Genomic DNA, 23,267 nt, shown 5'->3' with positions numbered 1-23,267 from the left:
TGCTGTCGTCCCCCTTTGGATTTGCTGCTGGCTTGTCATCGGCGAATCGAAATTTGGAATTCAAGAAGAGACGCTTTCAATATTGCGAGTCTGTTCTTTCTTTACTAACGCAAGGTAGGGTTTCTGCTTAACCAGGCGTCTGCCAATATCGCATGATGTAGCGGTAGTCCGCGCGCCCTTCAGTCAGCACCACTGAGTTGACTGTAACGTTGCCCAGTCTCTCTTCTTCAACATGAAGCTTGAATTTGCGAGTGCTCAGTGCGGCTTCATGCAGCTCGACGCTTTGGAGAGCATCTAGTGAAGATTCCGAAGCTATCGACATGCTACGATCAACCTCCACCCTTACCTCACATCCCTCCACAAGTTTGGATTGATGAAATTGGGCAATGGAGTGCGGCTTGGGAAGTGCAGCGTGGACTAGGATCATTACACCGCAGTCAACATCGGTATGCTACCGAATAGTACCTAGCCGAACGATCCTCCAAAATCACGGCTTCTTACGCGGTTCCTACAGACCATCCACCGTATCCGTATTCTATAGAGTATATACGGAAAGGGACAACGGGCGGTATGTGGCTGTGATAAGGCACTTGATCCGGTTATATCTGGGCGAGCAATTCATCTACTGAAGTAAAACCAGCATATCGATACCTTCAATAAAAAAACAAGGTTTATATATGTATGGTGTCGTTCAGGGAGCTATCAGTTGAGCTGACGATCGACTTATATACTCATCACTGATCAGTGACCGACCCTTGCAGTCTGAGGTATGCTGCAAGCATCCTCCCGACTATCATGAAGACTTGAACAACTTGCCCCCTTTCCAGACGTGGGTGATGTTCTCCTTGTCGGTCAAAATCTCGATATCCTCGAGCGGATTCCTCGCAACAGCAATCAAATCCGCATCATACCCTTCCCTAACCTGCCCACTCAGCGGCGCCATCCCGCCCAAGACCTCGGGCGCGTTCGCCGTGCCGGCCTCGATGGCCTCGAGCGGCGTCATGCCATTCTTCACCGCCCAGTACAGCTCCCGCGCATTCTTCCCGTGCGCCAGCGGCTTCGTCCGGTCGCTGCTCCACGTGTCCGTCCCGAGGGCAACTTTAACGCCTCTCCCGATGGCAAGCTGATACGAGTCCGTCGCCCTCTGCACGAGCTTCACCAGCTTCCGCGCCAGCGGCGGCGGCAGCTGCGACGGGTCTGAGGCCAGCGTCATGATGGCGTGCTGCGTCGGCACAAACACGGCGTCCCGCTCCAGCATGAGGTCGACGGCCTCGTCGTCGAGGTAGCACCCGTGCTCGATGCTCTTCACACCCGCGCGCAGAGCGGCCATGATGCCCGCTTTCCCGATGGCATGAGCGCCCACGGCGCGCCGGCTGCGGCCCGCTTCCTCGACGATGGCCCGCAGCTCCTCGTCGGAGAACTGCCTGTCCTCCGGGTCGTCTAGCAAGCTGAGCACGCCGCCGCTAGAGCAGATCTTGATGCAGCGCGCGCCGCGGCGGACGAGGAGGCGCACCTGCTTCGTGCAGTCCTCCGGCCCGTCGGCGATGGAGCAGGCGCCGCCGCCGCATTTGGCAAAGTCGAGGACCGTCTGGATGGGGAGGGTGTGCTGGTCGCCGTGGCCGCCGCTGATGGACATGGCGGCGATGGAGGAGTAGACGTTGGGGCCCACGAGGCGGCCCGAGTCGATTCCGGGGCGGAGGTCGCCGGCGTAGCCACCCAGTTCGCGGACCGAAGTGTAGCCCGCCATGAGGGTGGCCTCGAGATCCTGGACGATGACGGCGCCGATGAGGGCGTTGGAGCCGGGGAGGACGTTGAAGATACCGTCGCTGAAGCCGGTGACGACGTCGATGCCGAGGAAGTGGACGTGGACGTCCCAGAGGCCCGGCATGAGGACGGGGACGTGGAGGGGCGTGAGGGAGCGGTATTTTGAGGGGAGAGTGTCACGAGGGCCGACGTGAATGATCTTGTCGTCTGAAATGGCGACGGCGGCGTCGTGTACTGGGATGCCGCGGCCTGGGATGAGGAGGTCGGCGGTGATCAGGGTGATGGCCGTTTCTGCTTCTGGCTCATTCTGTCCTTGTTGTGAGGCCGTTGTCTGGGTTTGTTGGGTGTTTGACGGTATAGTATCCGTTGGTTTCGGGTTTGATATAGACTGCTGCATCTCGTGAGGTCGATGTGGTACACGCATCTTGAACGACTTGCACGGCGTCCAAGGACTATGGCTGTCTAGGTCCCGAGTAGACTTATTCTCAATGGAAAGGTACTAGCAGGCGCACGCAATTGAGCTGAAGTTGCAAACAATTAGCCAAGTTAAAGCTACTTGAGATGAACTTAGAGAGTTGTGTATCTTACATCATGAAAGTCTATGTTCGGGTCGTCATCATTTAGTCAAGGTTGGATATGTGTGGTTTGGTGAGCGCGGGGTAGCGAATCCTGACCAGTCTGCAATCCACCATGCTACCAACCTCCTCCACCCCGGTATCCGGGAAACAGGCAGCGTTCTCCTGACATTGGCGCTTAAGCTGATAATGGATTGTCGCTGCAGATACGAGCAGGGGGATGCGATATAGCGGTGCGGTCTGATAATCGACCTTCCAAAAGTAGGATCGCAGAGGTGAGCTCACCTTAAGACCGATATATGCCCTTTGCGCCAGCTTTGGATACTTTGTAGCTAGTTTTTGTACCTCGACTCTGCCTTTTGCTAGTATTTGAGCCCCATGGTCTTCATATTTGACACATTCTCTGTAATGTCAGCCCTTGTTGTTGACTTCTGTCGTTCTCATCATCCTCCTAATGCTTATCTTGCTAACATGGTGTTGATAAATATGGAGTACTTTGGGGCAGGGAGAATGCAAGAGAGGTTCCATAGAAACTAATCCTCCAACGCGTGTCTCTATCACTAAGTGATACTGGCTTCCAACTCATCCCAAATGTCAGGGTTTCTGAATAGTAGATTGATCTATTGATTTAGCAAGCAAATAACACTTGGACTTGGAGCCAACCCATCTCAAAGTTCGAGTAGACTACCTCTATGAAAGAATCCATTCTACCAGGCCTGGATAGTACATTCATTCAGCCTATCGAATGACCCATAGACCCTATGATTTTTAAGACTTCTTGAGAAAGACTAGAGCCAACTATCTTGGCATAAGCATCTTAAGTGTATTAGAGACGTGGTCAGCAGATTATTGCAGATGTCGAGCAATATCAACTGTTATGAGGCAACCTTATCCATCTCATGTGTCTCCACATAAGCTCGACCGCAAGTGCCTATGACAGGGGTACACCTCTAACAACACCTCAAGCTTCAACCACCACACCATAATCCTACATCTGCGACTCAACTACAAGAACAACGTCACTCAAGTCCATCGCAACAAACACACCCTCGGAGATGAGCAACCCAGCCCGTACCCTCCTCCGCCGCATCGCACTTTCTACCCGGCGACCTCTCACCTCGGCACCATCCCGGCTCTCAAAAACAGCAGCATTCCCATCACCCTTACAAAACTTCACCCAGCAGCAGTCCGCACCGCGATACCGGAGAACAATGTCAACTACAACCACCACCGCCGCGTCCATGCCGCGCTTCTCCAAGGGCTCTGACGAGTCTTCCCTCTCCTCGACGCTCGAGACGCTACTGGGACAGGGCCGGGGCTGGGCGCTGGTCAATGACGGCGAGGCCGTCGAGCGGAGCTTCAAGTTCAAGAACTTTGCAAAGACGTGGGTGCGTATTATTATCCCATCTCTTTTCTGTACTTGCATGTCTCCGTGTGGCCAAACATCAGGCCATCATGTTTAATGATAATTCGTCTGAGGAAACATGAAATCGATTGCTGACGAGTGAAAAGGACTTCATGACAGCCGTGAGCCTACAATGTAAAATCCACAATCATCATCCAGAGTGGTCAAACGTGAGTTACAAACACCCTATCCTTCTCAAGAAAATCGAGCGAGGAGTCTCCAAAATCATAAAGACTAAAAAGAGAGGCAGGTTTATAACACCACCTTTATCCGGTGGACGACACATGTCCCCAAGGGCCTGTCAGACAAGGACCTCAAGCTCGCTCTCATCTGCGACGCGCTGGCAAAGGACTTTGGCGAGGTTGAGGTGCCGGCTTCCGAGGCCACCACTGGCGCAGAGGCCGTGAGCTGCGGCATCCGGGGGTTGGCTGACAAGGCGGCGGGCACGGCTGGGGACTGCTGCACGCCGAAGAAGTGATGTGGCCTCGGATAGTCAGCCTCACTTCGGATCCGAGGTCCCGGGGGGGTTCAGTTATTCTCCTGATCACCAAGTCACTGTTACAATAGTCCTGTACAACAAATGTTAATACACAAAGAGAACATGCAAGCCATATAGACCAGGGTATAAGAAGAACGAATGTTGTGCTATGATTAAGTAATCTACTACAATGCCAGTTGTATGGGCGGCCTTCCCAATATATACGACAGAATTCGCATAAGTGGTTTCGTCTTTTTTTCGCACAACCGTCAATACCTCTTTCAAACGCCGCCCCAATGATAATTACGTGACTTTGATGGTATGGCCTCGGTTGTCCGGGCCCGTGTCGTGTCGCTTTCCCTTGCGGTATTCCTTTCCTGCCGCGTTCTATACATCGTATCATGAGACACCACCCCGCGGCCGGTGTGTCCAGCAACGCGCTCTCAACCACAATTCGTGAGCGCGTCCGTCATTCTCTTCTCCCAGGGCATACACGCATGGCCATGGTGCTTGACGATGTGCGTACCATATATCGAAAAAAAAGGCCTCAAAGCCGCGGCGAAAGGCGGCTTTACTGAGACTTTTGCGCCTTGATGGCCTGGATCTTCTTCTCGCGGCGCTTCTTGTGGGCCTCAAGACCGGCCTCAGTGTCGAGGCAGTAGTCCCACCAGCGGAAGCTGGAGGCGTAGTTGCCAATGAACTTCTCATGGTGAAGATCGTGGTGATCGGCACCGGCCCAGAAGGGCAGGAAGTGGCGCAAGCTCCAGGGGAAGTCGTAACCGCTGTGGGCGTCGATGGCCTGGAAGAGACGGAGGACGATCCAGGCGTACATGGTCAGGAGGTGGAGGTCGCCGGTGAGGGTGACCCAGAAGATGGGCGAGCCGACGATTCCGATGCCGAGGAGCATGACTTCGATGGGCGAGGCGTACTCGGCGGCGAGACCGAAGGGCGCAGAGTAGTAGTGGTGAAGCTTGTGGATCGCCTTGTAGAGGGGGCCGTAGTGCAGGGCGCGGTGGAACCAGTAGTGCCAGGTATCCTCCATGACGAAGAAGATGGAGATTTGCATGGCCATCTTCCAGAGAGGAGGGAAGGGGACGTTGTACTCCATGCCGCACCACGTGGCGAGGGGGTGGAAGAGCCAAATCTGGGGGAGTTCGACGGTGAAATGGCTGATGAGGACGACCATTGCGCAGTCCCATTGCTCCTTGAGTGTCGGCATTTTTTGCTACTTGAGCGTCAGCGTATACATCCAGAGTATTGTGATGACACGACGTGGAGGATTTGCTCACAGGTTGAATCTTGTACTTGTGGAACCAGGGGATGAGGTCGAAAATGATGAAGGGCAAACTGCGGCCGAAGTAAACGGTCTCGTGCATGACGAAGCTCATGATGCCAGTGGCGAGGGTGTCGTTCTGCATCCAGAGATACCAAGCCTAGAAGGAAGAAGTCAGCCGCATTGTAATTACGTTGGCTGGCACAGGCACGCGATGAGGTGTGAACATACGGCCCAGAGGCGCTCAAAGTAGTTAAGCTGGACATTGTACTTGGAAACCTCCTCAAGGACACTGAAGTACGGCTGCGTGTGGTTGAAGGCGGTGTTGATGACGGTCGAGTTGCTGTTTCGCACAAAACCAGGTCAGTGACTGTTCGCTTCAAGACTGTGTTCGAGGACTATAAAGGGGGCGCGCCGTGGATCGGGGAAATAACGGGGCCAGACTCACATGAAAGCGGCCATGATGGCGGGGAGCGCAAGTTTGCGACTTTGTGTGCTTCAATAAGTGCGGAATTACAGATGTGTACGAGGAAAGCCAAAGTTGGCAAAGAGGAAGCTGGAGAGGGAAAGAAAAGACAGTCGCAACTCCTTCAACAATGCGCCTAGGGTGGTGTTTAGGTGGCGATGGGAGGTTTAAGGGAAAAAAAGGACGGCGGGCGGCAAGGTCAAGGGTCCAGGGCCGGGTCTTGTTGAGGTTTTATCCATGGATCATTTCGGTTGACGGGGAAAGGAAATGGCACCTGCGTCTCTGGTGCTTGTCACCACGTAGAGAGAGAAAAAATACTTCCCTTACCTACTCAAGGTGACTTAATATTAGGTTAGATGTGGAATTGTGCTAGGTACCTTATGAGAACGCCCCTGTGCATCTCTCACCCTTTCTGGGCGACAGCGTGGGGACGTTAGTTGCGATTTGCCCATTCTTGTGCCATGAGCCAATGAGAAGCTGCACCTCAACATCGAACCATGCAGCTCGTGGGTCCTTCCGTCTTCCGTGGTGGGCTTTGGCCAGTAGGAACCAGGCGTGCCCTGGCGACTGGGTCGGGCGGTGTGCGAGATTTCGGGAGGCAAAAGGGTGTGTGACAGCTGCGCCAGGCGTTGTTGGCTCTCCCACTCTGCCAATCGTAGGGGGGCCGAGGGGAGGAAAAAGCCGAACAGGCGGGAGGCACGGTGCATGGAAACATTTCATGGATGGGACAAAGCTCCTTTCTTTCTTATGCTGTTTCTGAGATTCCATCAAAGCCAGACACCTGGAAGAAGGGACGTAGAGGTAAAACTTCTAACGAAGCCAAGCACTTGAACCAAGGTGGCGGTAGTCTAATTCGATGTCCATCTTTTCGAATCGGTCAGCTCTCAATTGGAGTTTTGAGCTGTGTTCAATGTCGGCATCATCTTCTCAGAAGAAGCACTTATGCATGAGAATTGCGCCCCGTTGCGGGCAATCAAAGGAGGCCGATATCAGTCATCCTCCAGGTGGGCAGAGCTGCCTTATCGCCCTGCATGGAACGCCTGGCATCTCGCACCTCGACTTTTTGGCTGCTGCGCTCACCTTAGCACCGGTACGTACCTTACCTCAACCCGAATACGATGAAGGAGGGGCACGTTTCCAGGTTGCGCGTCGCACGTCTTTGCCAAAGGAATTCGCTTTGGCCTAACGCTACTCGTTTTGCCCCCATTAGCTCCAACACAGGTGCTCAAAAACACAAGCCAGAATAATCTTCAATGACAGTGACATGCTCCACGTCTCCGAATCTACCACATCCGATTGCCGATGAGATCCATCTGACCTCCTCCACGGCGCAGCCCTGACCCAGCTGTCAAGAGACCCGGCCGTATCCACTGCTGGGACGCTCTGGCAGGGCGAAGCATGGGGTGCCGTGGATGCTCATGTCAAAATGGCGTGTTCCGGTCAAGCTTGATCCGATACATGTCTACCTTGAAAAGCCTGGCTTGGTATTGGCTGGCACTACTTACTTTTGTTCTTTGATATGTTTCCAATCGACAACAGTTCCAAAGTCATCGTCCATGTGGCAAGCACATGTTTAGGCCTGGAGCTTACGAGGCTTCCTCGTTATACATGAATAAGAAAGCCAGGCCGACAGGCTTGAGCTCTTATGTCAAACAAGCCTGTGGTTGCCACGAAACAGGCATCCTTAAGACATATAGGGCTGGCCCAATTTCCTGATACGTTGAACATCTAAACGCTACTGAATATGCAATATCTGATGTCGGAAAGTCCTTTGCGGTCACATACCATAAACACACCCGAAGCGCAGCATGGCCGGTGACCTCAAAGACCTAAGATCAGAAATTGGTCTTCCCGGTTCTTGGAACGAATCAAGAGCCAAGCCTATGGGAATGTTGTACAGCTCTTTGCAGCTACACATCGAATTGGACGTTGGCTTTCATGAGTAAAGGTGAGTTGCGACCTCTCATAACATGGCATTCTAATCTCGGTGTCGGCGAGGGTTTGATGTGCAAATGACGAGCGAGCTAGCTTCAGGCGGCGCAGTTGCAGGTCGCCATTGTTGAATGGTATCCATCGAGTATGTCAGTAAAGATATCTTCAAATTTGGAACTCATACGCTCCAGCATGACTACTGGCCACGCCTCTTTGGTGTGAAACGATCTATCTGTTCTGCATAACTTGGTAGGCCTACAGTCGGGTTGAAACCTGTCTGGACATAATCAAGGACCTCAAAGAACGGAGATGCCTTTGAGGAGCTCGAATAGCTGAGGCAAACGAAACTCTTTTGCTATAAATCCAAACAGGGCCTTTTCATAAGTAAAAGCAGACGCAGGATGATTAGCTCATCCTCAGCGAGAGGCACCATTCCGACAGTCAAGCTCCGTCAGCGGCGCTGGCTGACTAAGTGACCCAAGAGACCCCACCTGTCATCCCACGTTCTCTCCAGTCGCCGCTCACCGCGTTGTCGGCTGCAGGCTCGCCCAAGTTGCCCGGGGCATTCGCTTACCTGATGACGTCTAACCCAAACTTCTACTACTGCATTCTTCCATCGAATCCATCCTCACACGACTGCAATCCTCACAGTCTCGAGAGTTCGACACATAACCGATCCATGAAAGTGGAGGAGGAGTGCTCTCTGAGTGAGAAGCTATAATGTCTGTTGTTGCCGAGTCAGTATTCCGTCCCATCTTTCCTTGACTTCCCGTCATCCCAAACAAAACATTTGAATGTTGACATCAACCCTTCCCTGCACCTAGCCAAGTCCGCCGCTTAGATGCGCAGCTGGATCGGATTCCACTAGGCCTGAGTCTATCTCAAGAAGATGGCGAGCTGTCTGCCGAAGAGCATGGCATTTTTCACTCGGCCACCGTAGACGCCTTGTCGTCGCCAAGAATTGAGGAGCTCCTACATATTGTTAGGGCTCTGTCCACCACCTCAACTTCGTCATCTCTACTCCCCGCTCAGAGGATTCGTTCTCTACTGCAAGAATCCAAACTTGCCGAATGGGACTTCCAAGCGGAGCAGGATGACGAGGCCAGGCGAGGCCCGTACCAGTCGGAGATCGAGTGGCTACTCGTCAGCAAGGCTACCGTTCAGACTTATGGCATCATTTTGAACACACTTCTGGATCAGATTATTCCTCTCAGTGATGAGATGTGGTACTGGGACGAAGTGTTGAGCTCGTATACTTACAGCAGTCTCTACACTGTCCAAACGTCACCATTGCGTTTGTGGGCTTTGACCAAGGACGTTTATCACGAGAGCAAGCACCGAATTCGGAATCTCAGCCAAACGCCGGGCGATATTGTCGCATCCACTCGTACAGGATTATCGCAGCAATGGAAACAGTTTTACGGCATCGTACGGGACAGCATTCGGGACTCATCGATCACGACCCTTCAGCGCAAGGTCCTATCGCCTGTGGCCCTTAGCCGCGGCGAGGCTCGGAGGAAACTGGCGCATCTCAGGCGCTTGCGGGATATGATTGCAAGCGGTCTTGGTGTGCTCGTCGATGAAGGTTTGACTTTTGGAGGCGACGAAGACGACGATAAGAGCGAAGCCGGCGTCAACAGCCATGACTGGAAAGGCGTGGTTGAGCGAAGCGTGGCTCTCATGGACATGGTCCTTAAGGAGGCCTTGACTCTCGAGTCCGGTGTCAACGATTTCGAGGACAAGGTGTTCGCTGGAGTCGAGGAAGACCCCGAGCTTAGCATTCACATCGAGGACGCCAACGCTCTGGAGAAGCCCTCTGTGCTCGCTAGACGTCTTCTCAACCTTCTGGATAACGGCCTCCCCAACCACGTCATGTCTGCGCAGCTGCTTGTTCAAGAGAACGGCCGTCCGTCAAGATTCATCCGATACTGGTTGCCTGCAACAGCAGCACTGCTTTCTTCGACGACTGTCCTTCGACTTCTTGCCAATAGGCGCGCAGAAATAATCAGCTGGATTCGGGACATTGGATCTACGGTACGAGACTTTTGGTTCAACTGGGTTATCGAACCGACACGCAAGATTGTTGGAACTATTCGACACGACTCGAGCAGCGAGATCGCCATCATGAGCCGAGACAGCCTGAAGGCCGATCGGGAAAGCTTGGAGCGCATGGTTGTGGACTTTGCTTTGGACAAGCCTCATTTTGCAGGAGACGGGTCCTCCCTTACCGACGCCCAGATTGAGATAATCCGCACCAAGGTCAGCGAGGGAGATGTCACCCCGGTTTTGCGTGCGTACGAAAAGGATCTGCGGACCCCCTTTGTCGGTGCGGTGAAGGGCGACCTCGTCCGATCACTGCTCATCCAAGTGCAGAAGACCAAGGTCGACCTGGAGGTGGCCATCAGCGGCATCGACTCTCTCCTCAAGAGCCAGGAACTGGTGTTTGGGTTTGTGGGTCTGACGCCTGGTGTGCTTGTCTCTATTGGCATTGTTCAGTATCTTCGCGGCATCTTTGGTGCTCGCAAGGGAGCCCGGCAAAGCCGCAAGACTGGACAGAGCATCAGAGTGCTGCGCAACATTGACCGGATCTTTTCAGAGGCGACGCCGTCTCAGAACAACCTCCTCTCCTACAAGGACCACGGCCTCCTGTTGTGCGAAGTCCACGTGCTGCGCAACTTGATGCAGAGAGTGCTGCCTCGCGACAGGCAGCGTGAGTTCCTCGAGGATTTGGATGATCTCGCCAACCTGAAGGGGATTCAGGTGCAAGTTAGAGCTTTGGATCGCATTCGCTGGGCGTACGCCAGGTGGCTACAGTAAAACAACGCAGGACGGAGAACCTCGGGCGCAATAATGATTCGCATGGATACACGGTCTTACGGATTTGAGCTTCAGCATTCAGGTTACTTTACTACGCACAGCGGGAACGGCCTTTTTCGGTGGAACCTGTACCACATCTGTACACCACTGGAGGCATTCATGAATTGTCAACGGAGCATCGCACATTGGTACCGGAGCTTAGCAGGCGGCATTTGTCACTAGGAAAGGTGTTTAGACCAAAAGTTGAATTGAAGTGCAATTGAACGGGTGACGTATTGGCTAACGAGTGAACATGAGGGAGGCTCAACAATGTCTCTTGTGACCATGGAACGACCGCCACCCAACATGCTCGGGTGACGGGCGCGTGACCCAGTTCTGGATGGATCTGGACCTGGACCCTGAGGCGAGACAGTGCGATGACGTTTGGTGTGGCTTCGTAGGTAGGTAGCCTCCTGAGTCCTGACAAGTCTGGCAAAGGCGGGAGACCGAGCACATTTGGCAGTAAAAGGGGTGTGCAGTGCCACGGCAGAGACAACGCATCAAGTTTTGAGATAACGACTAGGTTGGTGGACATTTCATTACCTGGTGGCTGAGGTGTTGTTGGCATATCGCTTCTTTGGTGAGCGAGCCTGGCAATACCCAGCCAGGACCGTCCACAGATGATTGCCATCATGGAAGTACGCTGAAGTGCTGCCCGTGTATTTGCTCCCCGAAATTTCACTTGGTGTTCTGCAGCAGGGTGCCTGGATCGACCAGGGAAGTTTTGCTTCTTTTAACCTTTCGCTCCCCTCCGACGCAGATCCGACGTCGTCGCGTCTTCTCTCCTTGGCGGGCACTGTGCCTTGGGCAACTTACTAGATACCGTGAGTCGTGACTACCTCAGCTATCTGATTTCACCGAGGCCTACCTTGCCTAGGGTAGTGCCGGAAGCAGTTGATTTGTGCCACTACGGATATCATCAGCGGGCTTGATTAGAACACTTTTTCGCAGCGGGATTCGCATTGCAGCAGGTACCGACTTCCCAGCCCAAGAGCGCTGTTACCTTAGGTAGCACCGCCAAGTCACCAAATCCCTCAGGCCCTGTCCCAGCACAAGCACAGGTCAAGTCGGATCGGTCAAGCAAGAGGACCGGGTCCAGTATCTTACCCCAGACGGCAGGCGCCACACTTGACCCCCCCAAAAAGACCAAGCGATTCGACGGTACCTACCTACCTACGTACGGGAATACGTACCTCTCCACAGTGTGCTGGACTGTACATTGCAGCGCCTCGCCTCGTCCGCAGCCCAGCACTTTACGTGCCTACCTTCACTATTCGTACATACTACTACTATTACCGCCTACCTAACTACGACAAACTACCTAGGCCCATCTCCTACCAACATCTCAATCGCCTCTCCCCCAACCGCTGCCCGAATCCGACGACTAGATCACGACAATCACCCTCTCTTTCGCGTCCTCCCGATCTCAACTTGTCTGGCACGTCCGTCGCCCGGAGCAGCAATACCGCCCTCTTCAGATCGGTCCCCTCGGTTTAGTCCCCCATCAACATCCGCCGCCAAAATGTCGAGCAACCGCAATTACGACTTCCTTGTACGTGTCGAATGCCGCTGCCCCTCCTTACCATCGTCTCGCCCTTTTCGCTCAGATGCCCTCACTCTCCTCGAACCCCGTCCTTTCGAACATGCTACTTTCCCCTTCCGCCGTGCGAATCATTATGAAGGGCAAACATGACATCGTGTTCACATGTGGCTGACCAGCACCCCAGATCAAGCTTCTGCTGATCGGCGACTCGGGCGTAGGCAAGTCCTGCTGCCTGTTGCGCTTCAGCGAAGACTCGTTCACGCCGTCCTTTATCACGACCATCGGTATTGATTTCAAGATCCGCACTATCGAATTGGACGGCAAGCGTGTCAAGCTCCAGATTTGGGATACCGCCGGCCAAGAGCGCTTCCGCACAATCACCACCGCCTACTACCGTGGCGCCATGGGCATTCTCCTTGTCTACGATGTCACCGACGAGCGCTCCTTCAACAGTACGTCGTTTCCACTTCTCTCACATTACAAATCACTTGCACGACTGCTGGCGGTTGTTCCTTGAACCGTGTACTGCAGTTGCCATTGCAAAGGGAACCGTACATGATAGGACAGACATATGAGAACAAAATACTAATGTGTGCTTTTCCCACGCAGACATCCGCACCTGGTTCGCCAATGTCGAGCAACATGCCACCGAGGGCGTCAACAAGATTCTCATCGGCAACAAGTGCGATTGGGAAGAGAAGCGTGTCGTCTCGACCGAGCGCGGTCAGCAGCTCGCCGACGAGCTCGGCATCCCCTTCCTCGAGGTCTCGGCCAAGAGCAACATCAACATCGACAAGGCCTTTTACTCACTCGCCGCCGACATCAAGAAGCGTCTAATCGACAACCAGAAGAACGAGCAACCCGCCGCCTCGGGCGTCAACGTCGGCGAGTCAAGTGGAGCCGGCGGAAAGTGCTGCTAAAGTAACGGAACGGGGCTTGGGCACGGGACCGCTCGATTTCAATGCTGTGTGTATTTTCCGAAAGCAAGATTTGATTACTTTGTGTCGATTCCGCGCTGCCGCCGGGGACAGCGACATCCTACAGAGGCACATGAAGACGCGCATGATAGGAGAGACAGAGGGAGAGAGACATGGGCATATGGGGCTTCACAGCGGGTCTGCCCGCCGGAAAGGACACGCAGAGAAACTCGGTGAAAGAGAGAGGAGGACATGACAGGGGCCAACCGAGAGGCAGGGCCGGGGCTTCCGGCCAGGCAATTGGCTGAGAAAGGGAAAAACTCGTGATGGGCCCGACCGGCTGGGCGTGCGTTGTGTGTGTGCTCGATGGACGAGAAACACGGCGGGCGCTCTCTCGCTCACCAATCTGCCCTCAGGCCCCCCCCTTCCCACGGGGAGAAACTACTGTGTGGTTATTTGTCATGTGGTTTCTTGCCGACAGCGCCTTTTTATCGAACCCCCCTAGAGAGCAAATATCTGGTCTGGAGTTTCGGGATTTTATTTCTGGGTTTTTATAATACATCCTTTTTCCCCCTCGGGTGCTCCCACTATGCTTGATGAAGTTGTACATTAGGAGGCGTTGGCCTTTTGATATATACATGCCCCCTACACATGCTCCTGGTGTATCTTACAAAGAGTTACTATACACTTTTCATCGACGGTCGCTGCTACTTGTGACAATTACCACACTACATGCGTGTTTACGATGACGCTCTGGTCATTCGTCAGGATAAGCTCCTTTTTATGCCACGCACGAACGAAGCGCCTCGCTTCGTGCACGTCCGGGAACGACACCACGAACCGGCCGGACGGGGCCGTCTCGTCCAGCGCGTCGGGGGTGGTGCCTCTCCGTCCCGAGTTGGCCTCCGTCGCCGCCGGAGCCGCGTCGTCTTCGTCGTAGACGAGGCCCTCCCCGGTCTCCGTAAGCTTTTCCGCCTTCGTCGCGGTTCTCTGGTGCACCTTGGGCGCAAAGTACGGACGCAGGTGCTGCACCGGCCAGCCCAGGTTGCGGTCGCGGGCGTCGCGGCGGATCCAGTGGGAGAGGCTGCGCTGGTCGAGGGTGCCGCCGTCGAGGGAGAGGACAACGTGGGCGTTTGCGCGCGGGGGCGGTTCGGGGGTCATGCTGAGGAGGCCTTGGATGCTGAAAGTCTCGAGGCGGGCCTCGGTGGCGCGGTTGAGTTTGTAGAGGTGGAGGTTTAGGGGCGTCTTGGAGGGAGGCGCGAGGCTAAAGACTGATGTTTGGGAGGCTGTGGAAGAGGTTTCAGCGGACGTCAGGCCGGCGGCGGGGGACGTTAGGGCACGGCCTGCGAGGGCGTGGAGGCGTTGCGCTTCGCGCTGGTACGCTGCTGCCGCGGCATGGGAGTCGAAGAGGATGAAGTAGCGGTCCATTGGTGCCAGGGTGCCGTAGTCATAGGCCTGCATGACCTTGGTGATGGAGGCGCTCCAGCCGTCGAGGTGCTGGCCCTGGGGGCCGATGCGGTAAAAGTCGGACTCCATGAGATTCGGGCTGGCGTTGGAGAGGATTAGCATGGCGGAGCGCTCGGCCTTGGCCAGTGCCGCCTCCTCCTCCTTTGGGGACGCGGCTTCTGAAGAGGCGGTGTTGGCGGCGTCGTCTTTAGGGAGGGAGTCGATCCAGGACTGGAGGTCGTTGTGGTCTACGGATCTCTCTTCGAATAAGTTCTGACCGGCCTGAGAATTCCTCAACAAGGCCTCGACGCCTCCTTTGCCCAGCACTGCTCCCGCCGCCGACTCTGCTTCTCCCGATCCCGGGGACGAGAAGAGCTCGTTGAAGATGGAGGAGCTCTCTCCGTCGGCGACCTTGTCCTTTTTCTTCTTTTCACGCGCGCTCGACTCGAAAAAGTCTGCAATCTTCCCAGCCGCTTCGCCCCCTGCCTTGCTGGATTTGTTCTTGCGCTCCAGTTGCCTCAGTCTGTACTCTGTCGCCTCGGACTTTTCCGGGTCGGTGGAGGTCAGGAACCGGACCTTGACCTTGCCTTTGCCTTCTCCATCGTCCTGTTCGTTGGCCCGACGATTCGGGTGAGAGTAAATGTCATCGTTCGGGAATAGCTCCTCGAAAAGCGAAGGCGCCTTTGCCTTGGGCTCCTCTCTCCGTGACGGTTTCTTCTTGCCCCATTTGTCGTCGGGTGAGCTGCGCTGGGGTTGGGTCGAGAAGAGTCGTTTGCCAGGGCCGTGGTCTGCGCGAAAGAACCGTCGGAGTGTAGGTGCTGGCGTCTGTGGTAACGGCAGCTGCTGTAACAGCGGGAGCCGTCGTCGGGCTGCGATTGTGGTCATCCGGGCAACTCTGAGGGCCGAGCTGCGCAGCCCTCGGAGGTCAGCCCATTGCATGGGCCCGGAGGGACTTGGGCTTCGTCGGATCGGCGGAGGAGGGATAGGAGAGAGAGGCGTCTTGTATCTCGGTTGGCGTGTATAGCTGAGACTTCTATGTTGTGGGTGGTAAAGGCTGTTGTAAGTGAAGAAAGAAGTTGAATACTGGACCTAGCTTTCTTCCGCGCTGCAATACGACGTTGAACAGGCGTGGCAGGGTAGGTACGTACCCTTGACTTGAGCTGGTGTGGGGCCGATGTCTGGAGGAAAATTGGTCGGGAGTCGGGACCTGGTGGAGGGGAGGGAGGGGTCTTTGAATTTTTCATGGCTCACTTACACGAAATCTTGGGCGATTCACACAGGAAACATACCTTCATACCACGAAGTCAAGAAAATAGAGAAACCCCAACAAGAACTCTAGGGGGGTTCATAGAGACTTGTGTATTCTTGGATTACCCGCTTGACTATTAATGGGCATTGTGGCTGTCATAGTTGCTTCTCAAAAACTCATCGTTGCCGGATCTTCTTGTCGCAGGGTTTTCTCGATGCCATACCCCGGTCTGGGCCCTACACCATTGTCAACTCATGTGGGCAGTGACGGATGAAGAGTAAACGTCGTCTGAACAACACATATACCTCCGATAGGCTACAAGAGACGAAAGATCCAGGAATAGGAGGGTTCGGGTTTTCCTTTTTCTAGATCTGAAGTTTTTCGATCTCACATCAGTTTCGGGTCACACTCAGGCAACCCGCGACTTGATTGTGCCGCGGGCTGAGCACTCAGTGAGAGACTCGACGAAGTCAAGACGACGGCAACCAGGGGCACGACACCACCCAACCCTGCCGCTGGCTAGACCACAAAACTATGGCCAAGACCATCGACGGAAAGGTCCGCCCCCTGGCGCCTTTCGACAAGACGCTCGAAAAGTCGACGCTCAAGGGCGCCTCGAGAATTTACGTCAACCGGGACTCCCTGATCCAGCTCACGGGGAGCGTCGACAACGGTCGACGCTGCGTCGTCACGAGAACCGCCGCTCAGGATGCTGCCAAGTCTGCGGCAACGACGACGACGACGGAGCCGCTGCGCCGGGAGGCCGCGCTCTGGACGCTCGCGGACAAGAACATCAGCCCCAACATCATTCTCATGAGCGAGGCGTACCGCGAGGCCTGCGGGTTCGAGCTAGGCGACCAGGTCACGATCACGATGACGGAGACTTCTGCGGTACCCGACGCCGAGTCGGTTAGTATTCTGCCTGTGACGACGTCTGAGAGGGAAAAGGCCGAGATTAAAGCGTGGGAGGGGGCTTGGGTAGGAGTGATTCGGTTCTATCTTGGTGAGTTGCGCAGACCTTCCTCCTTTCGATCAAACCTGGGTGGCTGCCGTCAGCCTCTCTGTGATATTCTACTATGGCTTCTATGCGCAGCATAACATTTACGCTCTTTGATCAGATTGAAACGGGCCCTCTTGACTTCAGAGCCGCCGTGAGACTGATGCTGACTATTTTTCAGGCAGAGCTGAACAGGTGTTTCCGGGCATGAAATTTGAGTGTGTGGCGCCTGGGTCAAAACAAATATTCAGGATCACATCAGTAGACGGCCAAACACATAATGTAGCCCGCTATGTGGTCTCAACAGTACCCACCATCGTTTCAGGTGAGGAAGAAGAGATAGTCGAGGAAGTCCGCGACGTGACGAAGCTCGTCGTCCCGAATATCCCCGGATTACATGCGGAAGAGAAGAAGCTGCGAAGCTTCCTCCGTGGCTTCAATGCAAAGTTCGTCTACAGGGGCCAACAAAAATCATGCGGAATCGTCATCCACGGTGGACGGGGTACCGGCAAGTCGTATATCCTAAACAGGATAGCGAGTACGGGCTGGGGACGAGTCTTCCGGATCGAAGAAAACGACAAGTCGTCGACCGTCGAGGAGGTCTTCAAGCAAGCGCGGACGATGCAGCCCAGCATCATCCTCATCGATGGTCTCCAAGCTCTGATTGGGAAAGATCGGGCAAACTCCACGGCCATCACCCAACGGTTAGGCCAACAGCTCGACCAGCTGGCCGAGGATGCTCTCAAGAACGGCACACTACCAAAGGTTGTGGTCATCGCCACCTGTCTGGACTACATGACGGACGTACCTCCCGAGTTACAAAAGAGAACGAGATTCGAGCGCAATATCCCCCTCTCTATACCCAACGCCGATGGCCGCCTCGAGATTCTCAAATCCTTTGAAATACCCATACAGCCGGAGGTCAAGGACGTGATGCTGGCCAAGCTGTCACAACAAACACACGCCTACAACGCAAGCGACCTCGATAGACTCATCGAAAACGCAATGATCATCTCAGCAGAGCGCCTCGACCCCGACGAAGCCGGCTACGACGAGGAGACGCTAGGCACCCCGTACCTCTCCCGCGAGGACCTCGAGCACGCCCTCCGCTCCACCAGGCCGACGGCCATGCACGACGTAAACCTTAAGCCGCCCACCATCCACTGGCAGGACGTCGGCGGGCAGGAGAGCCTGAAGAACGCCCTGCGCAACATGATCACGCTCACCACGACAAACGACCCCACGGTCCAGAAGCTCATCCTCACTCCGCCAAAGGGTCTCCTCCTCTACGGCCCGCCGGGCTGTTCAAAGACGCTGTCGGCGCAGGCCATGGCCACCGAGTCCGGCTTCAATTTCTTTGCTGTCAAGGGCGCTGAGCTGCTCAACATGTACGTGGGCGAGTCGGAGCGCGCCGTCCGGCAGCTGTTTGAGCGCGCGCGCGCCGCGAGCCCGAGTATCATCTTCTTTGACGAGATCGACTCCATCGGCGGCCAGCGCGCCGGCAATGGCGGCGGTGGTGGTGCCGCAAAGAGCCAGGGTGCGGTGAATATGCTCACGACGCTGTTGACCGAGATGGACGGCTTTGAGGCGCTCTCAGGCGTGCTTATTCTGGCCGCGACGAACCGGCCCGAGGCCATGGACCCGGCTCTACTCCGGCCCGGCCGCTTCGACCGGATCGTGTACGTTGGTCCGCCGGACGCCGCGGGGCGGGAGGCCGTGTTCAACTTGTATCTGCGCAAGCTCCCCCTCGCGGCGGACGTGGATGTTGCAGAGCTGTCGAGGCTGGCGGAGGGTTTCTCGGGTGCCGAGATTAAGCAGATTGTCAATGTGGCGACGGAGCCGGCGTTGAGCAAGACGCTGAGCAGGACGCACATCGGGGCCATGGAAGAAGGTCGTGGCGGCGGCGGCGTTAGGTTGGACGGGGAGGCGGAGCAGGTCACGGTTTGCATGGAGGACATTGTGGACGCCATCAAGTCTGTTCCCAAGGGTATTACGCACCAGATGCTGGATGGCTACGAGAGGTGGTCGAAGCAGTTTATGAAGCATCAGAACCAGAAATAGAGAGTCATGATTGTTCACGATTTGCGAGTTGGCATTACTTTTGTTAGCCCTCCTACTGAGTCTGCCGGATGATGCTCGACATATAGCTTACTAGTATGTTGTCTCTCGGTACTTCCAACATCAGAGTCAGTGTTCTTTGTGGTAATACCGGGAGAATGGGCGTATGTGGTTCAAAAGCAGTTCCCATCTTGTCACACTTGTCAAAAGCTAGAGAGTGTCCTAAAGATGCTTCATCGACTGGTAGGTTCTACAAACCTGCAAAGCTAGGTGACCCGAGTCCATCGTCTCGGACCCGAACTGCTTGAAATGCTCTTTAACATATCAATCTGATTCGCGGCCGTGTTGTCACAGAAAATCGCGCCGAGGTTCTCAGTTCGGACCCGAGTTTCCCTTCTGCATTAACCATTGAGTTGTCTCAACATTGCGGCTCCGCAGGCTGAACCAGCTGGGTGGTATACTCATACTGCACCTGCGAGGTTTGCTGGGGTTCCGTTTGCAAGACGGAACGCATCTGGTATTATACATTGTACATGCAGCCACTCAAGGCTGAGCCAGCCCTGACATCAGACCATGCTCTATCTGCGTTGCGAGGCATGAAGCCAGGTATTCTCGCAAGACGCTTACCTGCGAAGACTTTCACATGCTACGATATACTCGCCCAATCGAGAGCAGTGGGACTGAAACTTTTTCTTTGGGAAGGGTTGGTGGTGCAACTTCTTGAACAGGTGTGTCAGAGCCGTGATTGGCTACCGACGGATTGCATTGAGATGGGGCGACGCAGCGCCCCCTTTTTCCGCGTTAGTCTCTGGAACCCACGCACGGCGGAGTATCAATGGATCATGTCGACCAACATCTGGTGACGGCCACTGTGAGTTCTAGGGTCTGGAGGTAACAGTGTTAATGTGAGATTTGGGCAGAGGCACATCAGGGCGCGTCGATCAGCTCACTCACTCCCACCCTCCCCAACCGGCCCGGCTGAAAATTACGCGGGCAACGCTGGGCTTCTAGATGCAGGGTACCTGAGTAAACCTGGGGCTCCTGTCAGTGTCACAGAAGCACAGAGCAGCAACCGAAGAGAGCAATAGTCAGGAACAGCTTAACGAAAGGCACAGAGGGTGGAGTCTGAAAGTGCCTGATGTTTGGGCTGAGCAGAAATCTATTACGCATGACCGTGGTTCGACACGTGAAATGGGCGGTGTGTGGGCACTAATTGGAGCGTGGCAATTGGCTCGATTGCAACGGCGTGAGCCGCCATGGAACGACTTGTCGTTGAGATCGCCTTCTGTAATTTTTCTGGATCCTCCGAATGCTTCGCTTTTTGTCTTGATGTCCCAGGGGTTTGTCGCCTGTCTTTCTCTAAACAGAGGATTCTTGGATGGCCCGACTACCTACCCAAGAAATTGAGCGCAATGAGACCTTGATGTACCATCTCATGTACTATAGGTTAATTAGATACTACGGATTGAATTTGCCAGACTTACTGCAGTGACGAAAGTCAGCGAGGAAACAAAACCAACGCGGAAAGAAACATTTTACTCACCCCCTGGCAAAAGGCTATAGTGCAGGGGCCCCAGCTAAAGTGAATCGTCCACTCATCACGCTTCTTTTCCTTCTTTGGATTTCATCTGCCACCATATCGTTCGAGGCGGGACATGAACGACAAGTCTAACCATCTCCCACCCTTTAACCTCTTCCAATCTCGCCTGGTCTCTTCATAAAACCCGATAGCGGCAACCAGTCTCACTTTCTCCTTCCCCTCCCCTCCCGTTCTTCCCATCATCCAAAGCCAAACGCTTCCCCCCAACGTTTCCACGTGCAACTCCCAACGACCGAATCCGAGGCTCCCCTCAAAGGTGACATTCAACATCCCTTTTTGCTGCCTTTCCTATCAAAGCGTCCTTTCGCACAGGCCCATCACGACAATCGGCAACACCACGATCTCCCCCGCCACCATACGCTTCAACAGCAACCCAAGCCCAGCCAAATAAACAACCCCCTGAGAGTCGAATTGAAATGATCGAAAGTCCAACAGCAGCGGCCGACGCCCGCGCCGAGCGCCGCACCAAGTACCACGAGGCCGATGTAGTTGTCGTCGGCGCCGGCGTCTTTGGTTGCGCCATTGCGTACGCATTGGGCCAGCAGGGAAGAAGTGTACTCCTACTCGAGAGATGGATGAAGGAGCCCGATCGCATTGTCGGCGAGCTGCTGCAGCCCGGCGGCATCGTCGCCCTACGTCAGCTGGGCCTGGCCGACTGCCTCGAGGGCATCGACGCAATTCCCTGCTACGGCTACAAAGTCAGCTTTCACGGAGACGGAATCGACATCCCCTACCCTTCCTTTGACGAGAGCGGCCGCATGATCCATGCCTCGGAGAGCGAGGCAGTATCCGCAAGCGCGAAGCAGAAGGAGGGCAGATGCTTCCACCACGGTCGCTTCATCAACAACCTGCGCAAGGCATGCATGAGACAGGAGAACATCACCGTTGTCGAGACCGAGGTGACAGCCACGATACAAGGCGACGATAAGGATACGGTGCTTGGCGTAAGGTCCAAGACGACAGACGCCACGGGCCAGAAGAAGGACGACTACTTTTTTGGCCAGCTGACCATCATCGCCGACGGTTACGCCTCCAAGTTCCGCAAGGAGTACTTGCCGCAAGAACCCGTCGTCAAGTCCAAGTTCTACGCCCTCGAGCTCATCGACGCCCCCATGCTCTCTCCCGGCTACGGCCACGTCTGCATCGGCAACGCCTTCCCCGTCCTCCTGTACCAGATCGGCACCCACGAGACCCGCGCGCTCATCGACGTGCCCGCCAACATTCCCGAGGCCTCGCCCGCTGCTGGCGGTGTCCGTGGCTACATTAAGAACGTAGTCATGCCCACCTTGCCTCCCCAGATGCGCCCATGCTTCGAGGCTGCTCTCGCCGACGGCAAGATTCCCCGATCCATGCCCAACTCCTATCTTCCCCCGTCCCGCCAGACGGCGAACGGCATGCTCCTCCTGGGCGACGCTCTCAACATGCGTCACCCCCTCACTGGCGGTGGCATGACCGTCGCCTTCAACGACTGTGTGATTCTCTCCGACCTGCTCCACCCCTCGCGCGTCAGCGACCTCGCCGATCCCGTGGCCTTGAAGGGAGTCCTGCGGGAGTTCCACTGGCGCCGTAAGAGCCTCACGTCCATCATCAACGTGCTGGCCATGGCACTGTACGCACTGTTCGCCGCAAACGACCGCCAGCTGCGCGCCCTGCAGATGGGATGCTTCTCCTACTTTCAGCGCGGCCACGCCTCCGAGCCCATGGCCCTCATGGGCGGCCTCATGCACCAGCCGGGCAAGCTTGCGTACCACTTCTTCAGCGTCGCCTTCCTCGCCATCTGGCTCAACGCTCTCAACCTCATGAGCGGTAGCGTTTTCGGTTTCTTGAAGGCGCCGCTGGCGCTCATTGACGGCATCCTCATTCTCTGGAGAGCGAGTGTCGTGTTCTTGCCCGTCATGTGGCGTGAGCTGAACTGAAGAAACGACTAGACATACGAGATCATCATCAGAGTTATTAGACATGAGCAAAGAGAACGTTGGCGGAATGAGTGATGAGCCAACGAAAAGAAAAAAACAAAAAGGGGGTAAATTTCTCCCCACCCGCCCCGAGGTCTTCTGTCAGGAGTATCTCCCCCGGGGCTGTACATATACTCAGTTTACGATAAACCATATTTGGGATGGAAGCGGATCATTGGATCACCCCGAGTGTAGATACAGGTGTATCAGACCATATCATAATTTTAATCAAGTTCAAATACGTTCCGCCTTTTGTTGCCCTCTTCCGTTGTGTACAGCAAGCATTCGCATTGTTGACAAAAATCCTTTGGTCAGTCTGTAGTATAAATCTGACTACGGTGATCGATACCATTATTGCTCTTCAATGGTCGCCAGTCGGGCTGCTCCGTTTGCCATCCATTGCAGGAGGAATGTGTATGAGGAATAGTTGCGAGGCATAAGCTACTGGTATGTATGAATGTCCTTTTGTTCAGCTAGGCTTTTGTTCGTCCTTCGTCGTTTGTCGTCGTTTGCTGTATAGACATTTGTTTTCGAATACGACGTGAGAAATGTAGGAATTATTAGGTGCTAGCCAGTACGTATGTGTTCGTTGCGGAATGGGACACCGTTGCCAATGTGGCGGGCGACATTTCGATCTTATTGTGAATAAGATAGGATCGAAGCGATGGGCGTGAGGCGAAGGGGAGAAGTTCTTGCTTTAAAAGGGCCCCAGGCGGGAAAGGTAATGCTGACAAAGCTCGTTGCAGTCGTGAT

General features: G+C 54.9%; 8 protein-coding genes across 8 annotated transcripts; 5 read left to right on the top strand and 3 right to left on the bottom strand.

Moving 5' to 3' along the window:
- Positions 1-793: 793 nt before the first annotated feature.
- Positions 794-2,326, bottom strand: HER10_EVM0001200 (amidohydrolase; the record flags this gene model as incomplete). The annotated part of the gene is made up of 1 exon (XM_035470955.1): positions 794-2,326. Exon 1 carries the CDS (start codon positions 2,186-2,188, stop codon positions 794-796), a length of 1,395 nt encoding a protein of 464 aa, XP_035326526.1. The 5' UTR covers positions 2,189-2,326.
- A 1,020-nt stretch (positions 2,327-3,346) lies between these two features.
- HER10_EVM0001745 (pterin 4 alpha carbinolamine dehydratase) lies at positions 3,347-4,222 on the top strand (the record flags this gene model as incomplete). Its single annotated transcript, XM_035471482.1, has 3 exons — positions 3,347-3,727; positions 3,852-3,914; positions 3,995-4,222. Exons 1-3 carry the CDS (start codon positions 3,395-3,397, stop codon positions 4,220-4,222), a joined length of 624 nt encoding a protein of 207 aa, XP_035326557.1. The 5' UTR covers positions 3,347-3,394.
- Positions 4,223-4,385: 163 nt separating this feature from the next.
- HER10_EVM0003779 (fatty acid hydroxylase) lies at positions 4,386-6,425 on the bottom strand. Its single transcript, XM_035473443.1, has 4 exons — positions 5,944-6,425; positions 5,727-5,838; positions 5,512-5,655; positions 4,386-5,447 (listed from the first exon to the last, which is right to left on the bottom strand). The coding sequence occupies exons 1-4, from the start codon at positions 5,955-5,957 to the stop codon at positions 4,794-4,796; spliced, it is 924 nt and encodes a 307-aa protein (XP_035326729.1). The 5' UTR covers positions 5,958-6,425; the 3' UTR covers positions 4,386-4,793.
- Positions 6,426-8,449: 2,024 nt separating this feature from the next.
- HER10_EVM0010183 (ATP synthase regulation protein NCA2) lies at positions 8,450-10,978 on the top strand. Its single transcript, XM_035479651.1, has 2 exons — positions 8,450-8,630; positions 8,718-10,978. The coding sequence occupies exons 1-2, from the start codon at positions 8,614-8,616 to the stop codon at positions 10,708-10,710; spliced, it is 2,010 nt and encodes a 669-aa protein (XP_035327218.1). The 5' UTR covers positions 8,450-8,613; the 3' UTR covers positions 10,711-10,978.
- Positions 10,979-11,863: 885 nt separating this feature from the next.
- HER10_EVM0000999 (Ras family protein) lies at positions 11,864-15,760 on the top strand. The gene is made up of 3 exons (XM_035470763.1): positions 11,864-12,301; positions 12,477-12,744; positions 12,902-15,760. Exons 1-3 carry the CDS (start codon positions 12,272-12,274, stop codon positions 13,210-13,212), a joined length of 609 nt encoding a protein of 202 aa, XP_035326516.1. The 5' UTR covers positions 11,864-12,271; the 3' UTR covers positions 13,213-15,760.
- On the bottom strand, positions 13,930-15,594 carry HER10_EVM0001425 (uncharacterized protein; the record flags this gene model as incomplete). Its single annotated transcript, XM_035471173.1, has 1 exon — positions 13,930-15,594. The coding sequence occupies one exon, from the start codon at positions 15,592-15,594 to the stop codon at positions 13,930-13,932; it is 1,665 nt and encodes a 554-aa protein (XP_035326539.1).
- A 414-nt stretch (positions 15,761-16,174) lies between the features above and the next one.
- Positions 16,175-19,011, top strand: HER10_EVM0001037 (ATPase). The gene is made up of 2 exons (XM_035470799.1): positions 16,175-16,907; positions 17,083-19,011. Exons 1-2 carry the CDS (start codon positions 16,439-16,441, stop codon positions 18,960-18,962), a joined length of 2,349 nt encoding a protein of 782 aa, XP_035326520.1. The 5' UTR covers positions 16,175-16,438; the 3' UTR covers positions 18,963-19,011.
- A 1,360-nt stretch (positions 19,012-20,371) lies between these two features.
- Positions 20,372-23,152, top strand: HER10_EVM0012211 (squalene epoxidase). The gene has a single exon (XM_035481610.1). The coding sequence runs from the start codon at positions 20,976-20,978 to the stop codon at positions 22,473-22,475; it is 1,500 nt and encodes a 499-aa protein (XP_035327376.1). The 5' UTR covers positions 20,372-20,975; the 3' UTR covers positions 22,476-23,152.
- Positions 23,153-23,267: the final 115 nt, after the last annotated feature.

Source organism: Colletotrichum scovillei (genome assembly GCF_011075155.1).
Source record: "Colletotrichum scovillei strain TJNH1 chromosome Unknown Contig00011, whole genome shotgun sequence".
In the NCBI taxonomy this organism is placed as follows: Eukaryota; Fungi; Ascomycota; class Sordariomycetes; order Glomerellales; family Glomerellaceae; genus Colletotrichum; species Colletotrichum scovillei.
The sequence above is the reverse complement of the archived record's forward strand: the minus strand, read 5'-3'. Positions and strand labels throughout refer to the sequence as shown.